Below are 16,900 nucleotides of genomic sequence, written 5' to 3'. Positions count from 1 at the left end.
ATTTGTCCAGAGACTCCCCTCTCTCCCTCTCACCTGTCCCCTCTCCCTCACTCTCTCCCCTCTCCCTCTCCCTCAGTCTCCCATCTCCCTCTTCCCTCTCTGGCTGTCTGTCTGTCCACAACAGCACGGCATTTAGACAAAATCTCATTGACCTAATTCAAGGATGGATGCCATCTTGATCAGCAGGGGGGTCTCTGAACCCCCATTATCATTGCTACGGTCATTGATTGTACCCCCATTCACCACACAACCCCGCCCTGCTTAGCCAGTGTACCATCTCAAATGGAGCTAATGACGATCTCCGACCACAGGCACGTAACAAAAGATGAAGCATTGCATTAATATGATTAGTCAGAGTTAACATTTTAACAGATGGTGTTGTAATAGGCCTGATTCAAGCATTTAATAACAGCCTTGAATACTGTGTTGTCTACTAATGGAATGGAATAGACACCAGTTAGGCGTGTGAATCATTGGTATTTAGTTTATTAGGATCCCTATTATGTACTGCATATGCAGCAGCTACTCTTCCTGGGGTCCACATAAAACATACAAATACATGACAAAGTACCGAACAGTAATAGACAAGGACATGAGACAGCCTATAGGGAGGAGGTCAGAGACCTGGCCGTGTGGTGCCAGGATTACAACCTCTCCCTCAACGTGATCAAGACAAAGGAGATGATTGTGGACTACAGGAAAAGGAGTAACGAGCACGCCCACATTCTCATCGACGGGGCTGTAGTGGAGCAGGTTGAGCGCTTCAGGTTCCTTGGTATCCACATCACCAACAAACTATCATGGTCCAAACACACCAAGACATTCGTGAAGAGGGCACGACAAAGCCTATTCCCCCTCAGGAGACTGAAAAGATTTGGCATGGGTCCTCAGATCCTCACCATCGAGAGTATCCTGACTGGTTAGATCACCGCCTGGTATGGCAACTGCTCAGCCTCCGACCGCAAGGCACTACAGAGGGTAGTACGTACGGCCCAGTACATCACTGGGGCCAAGCTCCCTGCCATCCAGGACCTCTATACCAGGTGGTATCAGAGGAAGGACTCCAGCCACCCTAGTCATAGACTGTTTTCTCTGCTACTGCACGGCAAGCAGTACCGGAGCACCAAGTCTAGGTCCAAAAGGCTTCTCAACAGCTTCTACCCCCAAGCCATAAGACTCCTGAACAGCTAATCAAATGGCTACCCGGACAATTTCCCCCCCACCCCCTCTTTTTACGCTGCTACTGCTCTCTGTTTATTATCTATGCTCACTTTACCTCTACCTACATGTACATATTACCTCAATTACCTCGACTAACCGGTACCCCCTGTATATAGCCTTGCTACTGTTATTTTACTGCTGCTCTTTAATTATTTGTTATTTTTCTATTTATTTTATTTTTACTGATATATTTTTTACTTAACACTTAGTTTTCTTAAAACTGCATTGTTTGTTAAGGGCTTGTAAGTACGCATTTCATTGTAAGGTCTACACCTGTTGGATTCGGCGCATGTGACAAATAACATTTGATTTGATTAAATTCATTTTTATTGTTTTATTTTATACATATAAAATACGAGGTACAGTGAGGGGGAAAAAGTATTTGATCCCCTGCTGATTTTGTACGTTTGCCCACTGACAAAGACATGATCAGTCTATAATTTTAATGGTAGGTTTATTTGAACAGTGAGAAACAGAAAAACAAAACAAAAATCCAGAAAAACGCATGTCAAAATTGTTATAAATTGATTTGCATTTTAATGAGGGAAATAAGTATTTAACCCCTCTGCAAAACATGACTTAGTACTTGGTGGCAAAACCCTTGTTGGTAATCACAGAGGTCAGACATTTCTTGTAGTTGGCCACCAGGTTTGCACACATCTCAAGAGGGATTTTGTCCCACTCCTCTTTGCAGATCTTCTCCAAGTCATTAAGGTTTCGAGGCTGACGTTTGGCAACTCGAACCTTCAGCTCCCTCCACAGATTTTCTATGGGATTAAGGTCTGGAGACTGGCTAGGCCACTCCAGGACCTTAATGTGCTTCTTCTTGAGCCACTCCTTTGTTGCCTTGGCCGTGTGTTTTGGGTCATTGTCATGCTGGAATACCCATCCACGACCCATTTTCAATGCCCTGGCTGAGGGATGGAGGTTCTCACCCAAGATTTGATGGTACATGGCCCCGTCCATCGTCCCTTTGATGCGGTGAAGTTGTCCTGTCCCCTTAGCAGAAAAACACCCCCAAAGCATAATGTTTCCACCTCCATGTTTGACGGTGGGGATGGTGTTCTTGGGGTCATAGGCAGCATTCCTCCTCCTCCAAACACGGCGAGTTGAGTTGATGCCGAAGAGCTTGATTTTGGTCTCATCTGACCACAACACTTTCACCCAGTTCTCCTCTGAATCATTCAGATGTTCATTGGCAAACTTCAGACAGGCCTGTATATGTGCTTTCTTGAGCAGGGGGACCTTGCGGGCGCTGCAGGATTTCAGTCCTTCACGGCGTAGTGTGTTACCAATTGTTTTCTTGGTGACTATGGTCCCAGCTGCCTTGAGATCATTGACAAGATCCTCCCGTGTAGATCTGGGCTGATTCCTCACCGTTCTCATGATCATTGCAACTCCACGAGGTGAGATCTTGCATGGAGCCCCAGGCCGAGGGAGATTGACAGTTCTTTTGTGTTTCTTCCATTTACAAATAATCGCACCAACTGTTGTCACCTTCTCACCAAGCTGCTTGGCGATGGTCTTGTAGCCCATTCCAGCCTTGTGTAGGTCTACAATCTTGTCCCTGACATCCTTGGAGAGCTCTTTGGTCTTGGCCATGGTGGAGAGTTTGGAATCTGATTGATTGATTGCTTCTTTGGACAGGTGTCTTTTATACAGGTAACAAGCTGAGATTAGGAGCACTCCCTTTAAGAGTGTGCTCCTAATCTCAGCTCGTTACCTGTATAAAAGACACCTGGGAGCCAGATATCTTTCTAATTGAGAGGGGGTCAAATACTTATTTCCCTCATTAAAATGCAAATAAATTTATAACATTTTTGACATGCGTTTTTCTGGATTTTTTTGTTGTTATTCTGTCTCTCACTGTTCAAATAAACCTACCATTAAAAATATAGACTGATCATTTCTTTGTCAGTGGGCAAACGTACAAAATCAGCAGGGGATCAAATACTTTTTTCCCTCACTGTATGTTGTGGCTGCCTACCTGGTGATGTCAAATACCACTCACTGTGGGGGGGGATAAACTTACACACAGTTACAGAGGCCTGCTAGCCATGCTGAACACACACACACACAACAGACAGCGTTGTCATGGCACCTCGCATGTCAACAAAGAGCTCTAGGGGGAATATTCCTTTCTGTCTAGTAGTGGGCAATTTTTCTCAATCATCTGTCAATGAAGGGTAGACATTTACATGTAATGAGAGCCATTTCAAAGAAATAAGATTCTGAAATGGTTTTGATAATATCAGCTGTCTGGGTTTTAGCTAGAGAGACGAAACCAAAAGTGGCTGCAGACCTATTCAGAGTGCTCAGTTCCCTATTCTAGTAACAGCTCTTAGGCAAGTCATCGATGCATTCAGTAGGCCCACTCTTTACCTTCTCCATGTGTTTATGTGAGATAAGTAAAGTGGTACTGTATATAATGTCAGATGCTTACAGCGGTAAATGACAATGTTAGCTATGCATGTATAGCCTATCCATTAGAGAATATCCTTAACCTCAACGTCAATATTTACAGGAATTGCCTATAGGCAGGAGAATCGACCACATCTTAAGAACAGTATTTCCTCCTCTCGCTCTCTCTCTCTCATCCTCTTCATCTCTCTATTCCCTCTCTCCTCCTCAGTATCTGTCGATAGCAGCACTGGGCTGGTGAGATGTTTGACTTCTTTATTTTCTTTGTTTGATATTTGTGTGTGACGGCTGAGGTTTTGACACAGACTCAGCGAAGGGCTGAGAGATGCTAGATGACGTGTGTCAAGTGATATTAAACGTGAGATCCCTCTTCCTCTCCCCTCTCGTTCCTGGCTTTGTCCACTGTGGTTAGTGTGAAGAATGACACTTCTCATCTCTGTTTGGGGGAAATAAATTCCCTGTCTGATGTATTACCCCTCCAATCGTACTGGGCAGCGCGGCCTGGGCTCACTCTGGCCTACATAGACAAAGGCAGGTTCAGGAAGGACAAAGACAAGCTCAAATAACATCCCCAACATATTCCCTATATAGTGGCGTTGATCGAAAGTAGTGCACTTTATATGGAACAGGGTGCCAATTGAGAGACAAGGCTCAGTGTAGGTCTATGTGAAGTATCCTGAATGCAAAGGGAAGACGGCATAGTGATATGTGTGTCTCGTATCATATGTGCAGTAACATACTTTGGGATTTCATATGGGAGCTAATCAGGGCCTGGGGCAGTGAGGGACTATTAGGACATGTTAGCTAATCTAATTGCTAATGAATTAGTGTGTAAGCTGTTGTGGTTCTGTGCCCTCTCTGTAGCCTTCTTTGTCCTTTCAATGAGGAATTGAATAATAATTTGGTTTGTGTAAATATTTGTCCTGGTTCACACATGTACAAGTGTGGATTATACGCATGTGTGAAATGTCCATTATCAATTAGGGTTAAAGGGATAGTTCACCCAAATTACATATTGGTTTCCTTACCCTGTAGTCAGTCTATGGACAAGCTATGACTGCAATCCATGCTTCGGTTTAGTTTCTCTGGCACGGTTTCCACATGCTAATGTTTTAGCATTTGTGGCAGAAATCCCATTCAAGTTATGGGACCGATATTTACATTTCTTGTCCAAATCATCCGAAAGTATCTAAAATGGATTGTGAAGTCACTTATAGATGTTTTGAACATGATGTGTGAAAAATTCTAATATATACAGTACCAGTCAAAAGTTTGGACACACCTACTAATTCCAGGGATTTTTCTTTATTTTTAATATTTTCTACATTGTAGATTACTAGTGAAGACATCAAAACTATGAAATAACACATGGAATCATGTAGTAACCAAAAAAGTGTTAAACAAATCAAATATATTTTATATTTGAGATTCTTCAAATAGCCACTGTTTGCCTTGATGACAGCTTTGCACACTCTTGGCATTCTCTCAACCAGCTTCATGAGGTAGTCACCTGGAATGCATTTCAATTAACAGGTGTGCCTTGTTAAAAGTTAATTGGTGGAATGTCTTTCCTTCTTAATGTGTTTGAGCCAATCAGTTGTGTTGTGACAAGGTAGGGGGGGTATACAGAAGAAAGCGCTATTTGGTAAAAGACCAAGTCCATATTATGGCAAGAACAGCTCAAATAAGCAAAGAGAAACGACAGTCCATCATTACTTTAAGACATGAAGGTCAGTCAATACGGAACATTTCAAGAACTTATAAGGTTTCTTCAAGTGCAGTTGCAAAAATCATCAAGCGCTATGATGAAACTGGCTCTCATGAGGACCACCACAGGAATGGAAGACCCAGAGTTAACTCTGCTGCAGAGGATAGGTTCAGTAGAGTTACCAGTCTCAGAAATTGCAGCCCAAATAAATGCTTCACAGAGTTCAAGTCACAGACACATCTCAACATCAACTGTTCAGAGGGGACTGTGTGAATCAGGCCTTCATGGTCGAATTGCTGCAAAGAAACCACTACTAAAGGACACCAATAAGAAGAAGAGACCTTCTTGGGCCAAGAAACACGAGCAATGGACATTAGACCAGTGGAAATGTGTCCTTTGGTCTGGAGTCCAAATTGGAGATATTTGGTTCCAACCACCATGTCTTTGTGAGACGCGGTGTGGGTGAACAGATGATCAGGCTATTTACGGGCTATTTTACCAAGCAGGAGAGTGATGGATGCTGCATCAGATGACCTGGCCTCCACAATCCCCCGACCTCAACCCAATTGAGATGGATTGGGATGAGTAGGACTGCAGAGTGAAGGAAAAGCAGCCAACAAGTGCTCAGCATATGTGGGAACTCCTTCAATACTGTTGGAAAAGCATTCCAGGTGAAGCTGGTTGAGAGAATGCCAAGAGTGTGCAAACCTGTCATCAAGGCAAAGGGTGGCTATTTGAAGATTTTAAAATATAAAATATCTTTGATTTGTTTAACACTTTATTTGTTTACTACATGATTCCATGTGTGTTATTTCATAGTTTTGATGTCTTCACTATTATTCTACAATGTAAAAAATAGTAAAAAATAAAGAAAAACCATTGAATAAGTAGGTGTGTCAACTAATAGTCTTGGAAGGATCCTGCTTGATTCTGTGGCGAATCGCGTCTCTGCATGTCTGGCAGACATATCAGTGTGGATGTCGGATCACCACCTCAAGCTGAACCTCGGCAAGACGGAGCTGCTCTTCCTCCCGGGGAAGGACTGCCCGCTCCATGATCTCGCCATCACGGTTGACAACTCCATTGTGTCCTCCTCCCAGAGTGCAAAGAACCTTGGCGTGACCCTGGACAACACCCTGTCGTTCTCTGCTAACATCAAAGCGGTGACCCGATCCTGCAGGTTCATGGTCTACAACATTCGCAGAGTACGACCCTACCTTACACAGAAAGCGGCACAGGTCCTAATCCAGGCACTTGTCATCTCCCGTCTGGATTACTGCAACTCGCTGTTGGCTGGGCTCCCTGCCTGTGCCATTAAACCCCTGCAACTTATCCAGAACGCTGCAGCCTGTCTGGTGTTCAACCTTCCCAAGTTCTCTCACGTCACCCCGCTCCTCCACTACTACAAGACCATGGTGCTTGCCTACGGAGCTGTGAGGGGAACGGCACCTCCTTACCTTCAGGCTCTGATCCTAAACCCAAACGAGGGCTCTACGTTCATCCAGCTCTGGCCTGCTAGCCCCCCTACCTCTACGGACGCACAGTTCCCGCTCAGCCCAGTCAAAGCTATTCGCTGCTCTGGCACCCCAATGGTGGAACAAGCTCCCCCACGACACCAGGACAGCGGAGTCACTGACCACCTTCCGGAGACACTTGAAACCCTACCTCTTTAAGGAATACCTGGAATAGTATAATAGTAATCCTTCTACCCCTCCTTTACTACCACTGTCTTTTGTCTAAACTAACACCTGACTTATTTCACCTGCTAGCACTGACTTGTTTAAAGAAATGTACTTATTGTGATCGAGATGTAGTTGTCCCTGATTGCACTGACTTTGCTCACAGCTGCTTGTTTGAAGAAGTGTACTTACTGTGATCAAGATGTGGTTGTCCCACTGGCTATCCTAAGTTGAATGCACCAATTTGTAAGTCGCTCTGGATAAGAGCATCTGCTTAATGACTTAAATGTAAATGTGTGTCCAAACTTTTGAATGGGATTTGTGCCATGAATGCTAAAACGTTAGCATGTGGAAACAGTGCCAGGGAAACTAATCCATAGCATGGATTGCTGTCATACGTTGACCATAGACTGCTTACATGGTAACGAAACCAATATGTCATTTTGTAATTTGAGTGAACTATCCCTTTTTAAGTGGCACATCAACAGATTTTCACCTTGTCAGCTCAGGGATTCGAGCTAGCGACCTTTCGGTTACTGGCCCAACGCTCTAACCGCTAGGCTACCTGCCTTTAGGCTACTACTTGAAATCAATTCACGAATGGATAGTAAATGTGGACTATATCCTAAATTACACTGTTTCAAAAGAAAAGATAAGAGTAATGATTGAGTAGTGAATGAGTGAGCGAGCTTATTGATCTGGGCTCACAGGATAATAGGCAGTACACACTACAGTGATTGCAAAATGCCAAACAAAGAGATATTGGTGTGTGAGGGGTTAACTCTTCCAAGCTGCCATTTTCCTAGGAGGTGTTTCATTTTTCTCTCTGTGTGATGGGACCAGGGAGGTGTGTGTGTGTGTGTGTGTGTGTTCCACAGTACCCCCACTACTTCTCTCACCCATGCATGCAGGATGGCTAGTTGTTAAATTGGCATGTATGGGTGTGTAGGCTTTTAGACATCATTATATTGGACTGTGTGTTAATTTGGGCTGTGTATGTGTGTGGTTAGGGTGGGGGCTGGGGTGTTAGTACATCTGGATGTGAATAGTTGATGGTAAACGACCCGAGTGACTCCAGGAAAGAAGGGGTTAAGTCCGAGCCGGCAGGGCTGCGTTACGCTAATGGCAGCTGGCTGAAGCAGAAAGAGGAAGTGCTGAGCTCAGAGGAACCCAGACGGCGAAACCTCTCCCTCCCTCCCCCTCGCTACAGCTGAGCGCTCCCCATGCTTCCCACCGGTGTGTGTGCGCGTGTGCGTAGTGCTGGAATGCAGCTTCCCCCTCCTCTGGGCCTGTGTGTGTGTGTGTGTGTGTGTCTGGAGTGGTGCCTCTTGTCTGGTGTGTGACGTCAGCACACACACAGCAGGTCAGTTTAAGGTTACTACAATCTTCACTCCGTTGATCTACGTCCGTGGGATTTTTGGTGTAGCAGACACCTTTTGGTAACATGATATCCTCGCCGGTCCCACTCCCATTCACAAGGGGGCGATAGCAACGTTTTTTATTTTTTTATTTGGTGAACGCAAGGAAGAGTCGCCTTCCCTCGCTAGTAGTAGTAGCTAGCTGGCAGCCTGGGTAGCTGGCTTTTGCCTTACTAAAAAGATAGCAAGCTAGGTAACCTTTTTAGTTTCCCACATCTCCATGTGAAATAATCTGATTTATAATAAAAAAAATATGCCGGGCAAATAATCGTATATTGCCGATGTAACCTAAAACAGTATCCCAGTTTGATTTGCTGCTTGTGTATTCATTCCCATATTATCTAAAAATATTAAGTCATCATGTTTTGGTCATGGAGAAAAAAGCATATGGCTATCTAGTTGGCTACAGCAGGATCTACCATTTCACTATAGTATGTACTCACTAGTTATTAATTCTAAACAAAATACCTTTTTGGGTGGATTCTTGTTGTTTGGTTTACTGTTTGAACAGTCGCTGAGATTATATTTGGTTATCAATGAAAATAGGCTACTTTGATGAATAGCCTATAGATCAGATCAAGGAACCAAGCGACAACACTGCCCTCACCGGCTACGGAAGGAATCATACAGCGTTTTTACATGTTCACGTAGTAAAAAAGTATGTCGAATGCCAGAGCATATTACAAGGAGCTGCCCCTTTTGTGACGAAAAACGACATTGCAACACTCCGAATTGTGCATCTGTGTAGAGCTTGTAGTAGGCTTCAGGGTTAGGCAGCACTGAGCATGTATGTGTTGGGGGGAGGGGGAGAAAGGGAGGAGTCACATATTAGAGAGAGGAAGAAGGAAAGAGGAGGGGTGTGTTTGTGGGAGTAGGAGGCATACTTTAGGAGTCAGGAGTGTGTAGTATAGTGTGTCGGATGACTTCCCAAGTGGAATGATAGGGGCAAAGGGAAGATTACTTCCTGGCTTAGACTAGTACCCCCTAACACACACATACATATTTCCCCTCTGATTCTCGGGTGGATGGTGTGTGAGAAGCACATTCAGATTTCCATTGGCCATCGTCATCAAATACCCAACGTTTTTAATGTGTGCTTTTTTCAGCATGGATATGTACCAGTCTCATGACTTTATGGCCATCGTAGCTGTTTTGATGTAGGTCTAGCCTCATTTGCCCTCTGTCACTGTCTGTAATCTCGTTCCTAATGTAGAGGGTTGTCGTTACAAACACACTCAGCCTAAGCCTTAAAGAGCTGACAATGGCTTTTCAATGGATCCCCAGTACATTCATCTTCACACACACTCAAACACACCAACCCCTTACATTCATCTTCAGCCAGGAGACTGTTGAGGGACTTCTCTTGGTAATTACACACGTTAATTTCCATGCATATATAATTTCTCTCCCATTAATGAACTCCACATATGGTTGTGGGAGATGTATAGACCAAATTCTAGTTTGAGGCATGTGGTTTCAAACATAGGCTAGCCAAAGCCCTGCTGTCCAGATAGTTCAGTTGAATGTCTCACGGATAGTCAGACAGCCATCCTCTTGCCAAGCTACAGAATCACTAAAACGGGCTGGGCCTGAAAGTCCAATTCAATAAAATTGGACTCCATTTTATAAGTGATATTTTGGAAATTGCAAGTTATTCCTGACGGATTGTGTGGCAACTAAGTGGCGGCATCACCCGACGAGACCAGAGTGGGCTGTCATTTCAGCAGCTGCAGGAGGACACCTCCAATCATACACAGACGTGAACACACACACACACACTCCATCAAATCAAATGTTATTTGCCACATGCGCCAAATACAACAAGGGTAGACCTTACAGTGAAAAGCTTACTTACAAGCCCTTAACCAACAATGCAGTTTATAAGAAAAAGGAAAAAAAAAGTGTTAAGTAAAAAATAGCAAATAATTAAAGAGCAACAGTAAAATAAAATAACAGTAGGGAGGCTATATACAGGGGGTACCGGTACAGAGTCACGTTGAGGGAGAGGTTGTTATCCTGGCACCACACGGCCAGGTCTCTGACCTCCCTATAGGCTGTCTCATCGTTGTCGGTGATCTGGCCTACCACTGTTGTGTCGTCGGTAAACTTAATGATGGTGTTGGAGTCGTGCCTGGCCATGCAGTCATGGGTGAACAGGGAGTACAGGAGGGGACTGAGCACGCATCCCTGAGGGGCCCCCGTGTTGAGGATCAGCGTGGCAGATGTGTTGTTACCTACCCTTACCACCTGGGGGCGGCCCATCAGGAAGTCCAGGATCCAGTTGCAGAGGGAGGTGTTTAGTCCCAGGGTCCTTAGCTTAGTGATGAGCTTTGAGGGCACTATGGTGTTGAATGCTGAGCTGTAGTCAATGAATAGCATTCTCACATAGGCGTTCCTCTTGTCCAGGTGGGAAAGGGCAGTGTGGAGTGCAATAGAGATTGCATCATCTGTGGATATGTTGTGGCGGTATACTAATTGGAGTGGGTCTAGGGTTTCTGGGGTAATGGTGTTGATGTGAGCCATGACCAGCCTTTCAAAGCACGTGAGTGCTACGTGTCGGTAGTCATTTAGGCAGGTTATCTTAGTGTTCTCGGGCACAGGGACTATGGTGGTCTGCTTGAAACATGTTGGTATTACAGACTCAGTCAGGGACATGGAAAATGTCAGTGAAGACACTTGCCAGTTGGTCAGCGCATGCTCGGTGGACACGTCCTGGTAATCCGTCTGGCCCCGCGGCCTTGTGAATGTTGACCTGCTTAAAAGTCTTACTCACATCGGCTACGGAGAGCATGATCACATAGTCATCCGGAACAGCTGATGCTCTCATGCATGCTTCAGTGTTGCTTGCCTCGAAGTGAACATAGAAGTGATTTAGCTCGTCTGGTAGGCTTGTGTCACTGGGCAGCTCGCGGCTGTGCTTCCCTTTGTAGTCTGTAATAGTTTTCAAGCCCGATTTAATGTTTTAAATGTTTTATTTTATACACCTACCTCTTGGTGTGTGTGTGTGTGTGTGTGTGTGTGTGTGTGTGAGGCAGCACCTGTGGAGGACAAGGCCTTTGCTCTGTTAAGGGTCACAGCACAAACGGGGCCGCCCTTGGTGCTCAGCTGTGTTATTCCAGCCTGTCCCTCACCTAGAACACACACACACTTTAACACCCCTAAAGCAGCGTCCGTTGCTTGATGCATTGATCTGTGTTTATGATCTCTGTATGGGGTCTTCCTTATAGGACCACATGCACTCGTCTCTCTCTAACACACATGGGAATACACATAAGCACCTCTTATGCCCCCCCCCCAGTAAGACTGCACACATATCAGGTATACACCCACACCCTAAAACCTCTCTGAATCTTTCATTTCTTCTCATATAAACTTTATAGTTATACAGTGAGCCCTTTGAGTTCAGATGGATGACATCACCAAGGGCTGAACAGATTGCTCACTCACTTTTCGAAGGGTTCCTAGTTCCACCCAGAACTCCAACTGTCCATCCCAAATGGCACCTTGTTCCCTATTTAGTGCACTACTTTTGACCAGGGCCCATAGGGATATGCATCCCAACTCTCTGGTTCTACAGTAGATCTTATTTCAGGCCAGATGGAATTCCAGACTACCAACATGCTTTTTAGATATCATAGGATCCCTCTAGCTACCATAGGATCCCTCGGGCTACCATAGGATCTCTCTGGCTACCATAGGATCCCTCTGGCTACCATAGGATCCCCTTCTATCGCTTTCTTCTGCTGAGCTAAAATTGACCATTGCTCTGGCTAGCTTTGGTGCAGAGCTGGACTAAGCTGCTCTCTCTGTCTGTCTGTAGCTCATGTGGTAATTTGATTAGATCTCAAAGCTAAAGTGGCGAATGAGCCTCACTTCTTCTCTCTATACTCCTCTCTATAAACCCCACAAACACCGTTACACACACACACACACACACACACACACACACACAGGACGGTGTCATATTAGATTTAATTGACAGTTACTCATAAACCAATTCAGCAAATAAAGTTAATGACCCACCCGCCGCTGTGGCTGAATTGTCTGCATTGACTTGGAATCTAATTTGATCGGGGAAATATATGTATGATGCTCAGTCTAATTTACCCCAGTGGTTGCAAACTAAGAGCTTTTGTGCATAGGCAAGCAGCCTCCCAGCCTCCCAGCCTCAACTAGGTCTCTTAATGTGGGAATGCTCAACTCATATATAAAGCCTACATTCTTCCTCCTGTGGGTCGGCGTGGGTTAATTCTGGAGGGGCTTTTGCCTCTCCTTCTCTCTGAAATGAGAGCAGGGATTTGGTGTTTTGGGGGCCCTATGTTGTTGAATGAGAGTAGGGAGGGCTTGTAGCTGGTCAAGAGAGCTTGCTGGCTTATCACCACTCATACGTTTTCAAAAGCAGCGAGGGAGAGAGAGTATCTGGGCTAGTGCTTTGATGTGGGCCCCCAAGTGTATGGGTGGTCTGGGGGCCCTGTGGGTTTACACATACACTCACTCTCTACTGCTTGCATACACTCCTCCCCCTCTCGCTCTTCTCTCCTCTTCTCTCTATCGTTCTTCTCTCCTCTCTCTCTCTCTCACACATACACTCCTACACACATTTTCATGCTCGCTCGCTCGCTCACACACACACACACTCAGGCTACGCTTGAAGCCAAGTGCGATTTCACCAGACCGGTCATGAGGGGTTTCTAGAGCAACCTCACAGAGGCCTTGTTCTAAAAATGTCCGCCATGGTTCCTTTGAAAGTCTGCCCTTTCCAACACACAGAAACAGCCCTAAGCTGCACTCTGCAGCTGCAGGTGAGGGGAACACATTCTAATAGCTAGCACATGAGATAGTGAAGGCCTCATACCAACCAGCAGTCAGGGTTAGAAGAGGGAGAGAAAGGTGTGTGTGTTTGTTTGTGTGTTTTGTGCATGTTTGTGTGTGTGTAGGTGTGTGTGCATGTGTGTAAGAGAGGGCGGGAGCACCCATTAAAGAGCTATGGCAACAGTCTTAAAATGTGATAGACCTAGGTGTTTGTTGTGTTATGGAATCTATCTGGACTCTGCTTTTAAGAGTTTGCCATAGGTTTTTGTGTTTTATCAAACTTTTGTTTGACATATCCATTTTATTCCTATTAGCACTATTGGTCATTGTATGGTGTAGGTTCCTGGTCTGCTAAAAATAAGTGAAAGGTAGGTGTTAGTTTTTCCACAGGCGTGTATCAGAGCTGCCGAGTTCTCTTTGAACCGCACATGTTTCTGATGTTCTGCTATTCCACTCTTTGGACTGGGACTTGCTTGTGAAAGGTTGGAGAGCACACACGGAACCTGTTTCTGAGCCACACAGACACTGTTTTTAAGAGTAGCATTATTGCTCTTAGACGGGGCTTAGGCCGAATCCTTCCATTCAAAGGCTGTGGGGATTATACAAACATGGAGTCTCACAGATTAGAGGTCTACCTCTACCTACTCCCCCATTTTCCATTCATTCTTCTTAAAGGGTTTAGTTAGCATGGAGTAGGCTTCGGGTCGCGACACTTTCATTGCGTTCTCATCTTGTATGGGATGCAGTATTCAAGCCTCCCTCTGGTAATGCACAGCCCCATGTCGAGTAGCAGCGGCAGCTTTGATATCCCTGTTATTACACTCCTGATATCTCAGCAAGCAACATCCCTTTGATAAGCGTATTTATACATGCATGTCTCCACTTGGCCCCAATACGATTTTATCTCTATCTCTCTCTACAAAGCGCATAAATGAATTCATAACACTCTGTCTCCCTGGCCCCTCCCCAATATTAATAAATGCATGATCTCACGCTGGTCGCGTCTCTTTCATATGCTCATCAGTGTGTGTTTAATACTAGCGCTAGCAGCCCCGCCCTCCTCATGCATATTCATAGAGGCATAATGACCCCTCCCCCCCGCCTCTGGAAATGTAGCGCTCAGGAGGAGATCAAACACTATTCAAATGAGCAGGCTCCATTATTGATACACACACACACACACACATACTTTGCATCTCTCACTCTCCCTATCTGTGCTGCTATCATTGTTGACCCAACCTGCCACAGGACGTCTATCTGCACTCAATGTGGCCATGCTTTTATGTTAGGAGAAATTGAATATCTTTGCACCCCTTTCATAAGGTTTAGGAAGGTTTACTTGATCCTTACGCATGGCATGCTTTTATTGAGAGGACATGGCTTAGTGATTTTAATTCAATAAAATGTCAATTGCTTGATTTAATACACATCTCCCTGATTTAATACACATCTCCCTGATGTTTTTGTTGTTTAGTGGTTTTAGACAGGTTTGTGTCCCAAGAGATGTCCCAATCATAACGGGCTTTGAAATTCAAATCCCTTTCTTTCACCTCTCCTCCTCTTTTATTGTTAAAACTACGTTCTTTTCTCTTTTCCTCCTTCCCAGGGTTCCATCTGAGTGGTACGGTAACAGACCCGGCTACGTCCTCTCAGCCTGAGATGGTCTGCAGCGTGAGCGTCAGCTTCGACCGCTGTAAGATCACCGCGGTAACCTGTAGCTGCGGCAACAAGGACATCTTCTACTGCGCCCACGTGGTAGCGCTGGCCCTGTACCGCGTACGGAAGCCCGAGCAGGTCAAACTGCACCTGCCCATCTCAGAGACGCTGTTCCAGATGAGCCGGGATCAGCTGCAGAAGTTTGTCCAGTACCTGATATCAGTGCATCATACGGAGGTGTTGCCCACCGCACAGAAACTGGCTGATGAGATACTGTCAACTAACTCTGAGATCAACCAGGTCCACGGTGAGTGTGTGTAGGCCCCACTGAGGACATTGATTCTGTGCTAAAGGAAAAGGCTGGGCAGATCAATGCTACTCATTAGTCTGATCCTGCCTGTAAACTAAACGCTCTGTCCACCACTAATCAACACTAAAGACCTGGCCTTTATTTACCTTAGAGAAGGGGAGGAGGGGAGGAGAAGAGAGAGGTAGGTAAAGGGGTAAGAGGATGAGTGAAAGGAGGGAGAGACTCGTCTCTCAAGTTTCTACAGCTCCACAAGTTACCTAAAACTTGATTAGAGTTATTTATTAAATTAATAACATGTAGAATGTCTCATTGTGTGTTTGTGTGCCTGTCTGTGTAGGGGCATCGGACTCTAGGGGCCAGTGTGGATGATGAGAAATGTGTGTGTGTGTAACTAACTTCTCTCTCTCGTGTGTGTGTGTAGGGGCCCCGGACCCCACTGCAGGGGCCAGTGTGGATGATGAGAACTGTTGGCACCTGGATGAGGATCAGGTCCAGGAGCAGGTGAAACTCTTCCTGTCACAGGGAGGATATCACGGCTCTGGGAAACAACTCAACCTCCTGTTCAGCAAGGTAACACACCACACACACGTGTCCATCAGACACACACCTGAGAATCAGACACACACACGAGCGTCAGACACAAACACACACACACCTCCCCACTCCCCTCTAGACACTCTCACAGTGTCTCTGTGTAAAACGTTTAAATGACTATTATTACTAGTTGAAGAGGCTGAAACATTGCATTATATCTCCTTTCATATAAAAACTCATTAACATCAAAAGGGTTGCATTTCTCCCAGTGTATTTCCACAGCCAAGTTGTTTCTGTTCAGTTCAAAGCCACTGTTTCTCTGTTAGTCTAAAGGGCCATTAGCATGGCAGTTGGCACATACATTAAACAGTACCATTGTTGAGGTTTGATGTTGCTTTTAGCCCTTGATGTACACTTAGCCTGTCTCTACACCAGATGAGTGTTAGTCTGGCTGGTGTGCCAACCTCAGCAATATGATATGCTCTTCTAGGGTAGAGTTTGCCTAATGTAAAATATTTAGCCTAGCGCTAATGTAAAATATTTACCTTGTGTCCCAACTGACACCCTATTACCTATGTTGTGCACTATTTTTGACAAGGGCCCATCTGGACACTGGTCAAAAGTAGTTCATATGGATTAGGGTATGGACTTTGGTCAGAAGTAGTGCACTACATAGGGAAAAGTGTGCCATTAGGGACACAGCCTAAAGCCTAGCGCTAATGTGAAATATTTAGCCTAGCACTAATGTGTCGACCGCTATGTAAATACTGGCTGGCCATTAGAACCTCAGTTTTAACTTCTACCTACATTAAGCTCTTCACACACACACACACACACACACACACAGACAGATACAGACACACGCACTGATGCCGTCCTCCGTGTCCCATAGGTGAGGGAGATGCTGCGTATGCGTGACTCCAATGGAGCACGGATGTTAACACTGATCACAGAACAGTTTATGGCCGACCCTCGCCTGGCACTGTGGAGACAGCAGGGCACCACCATGACCGACAAGTACAGACAGCTCTGGGACGAACTAGGTGAGTGTACACACACACACACACACACACACACTAAAGAACAGCAGGATAAATTCACATTTGCAAACAAACATGCATGCTCACACATACAGTAGACT

At 45.2% G+C, this 16,900-nt stretch overlaps 1 protein-coding gene across 2 annotated transcripts in view; it reads left to right on the top strand.

The window, feature by feature from the left end:
- LOC121585079 (zinc finger SWIM domain-containing protein 6) overlaps positions 1 to 16,900 on the top strand; it is a 54,357-nt gene that overhangs the window by 24,061 nt on the left and 13,396 nt on the right. For both annotated transcript variants that reach the window (XM_041901431.2, XM_041901432.1), the window contains 3 exons: positions 14,866 to 15,222; positions 15,647 to 15,795; positions 16,652 to 16,802. In XM_041901431.2, coding sequence (XP_041757365.1) covers positions 14,866 to 15,222; positions 15,647 to 15,795; positions 16,652 to 16,802 — 657 coding nt within the window. The remainder of the gene's footprint in view (positions 1 to 14,865; positions 15,223 to 15,646; positions 15,796 to 16,651; positions 16,803 to 16,900) is intronic.

The sequence above is a fragment of the Coregonus clupeaformis genome, chromosome 16 (genome assembly GCF_020615455.1).
Source record: "Coregonus clupeaformis isolate EN_2021a chromosome 16, ASM2061545v1, whole genome shotgun sequence".
In the NCBI taxonomy this organism is placed as follows: Eukaryota; Metazoa; Chordata; class Actinopteri; order Salmoniformes; family Salmonidae; genus Coregonus; species Coregonus clupeaformis.
Note: the sequence above shows the minus strand (reverse complement) of the source record. Positions and strands in the feature narration are given on the sequence as shown.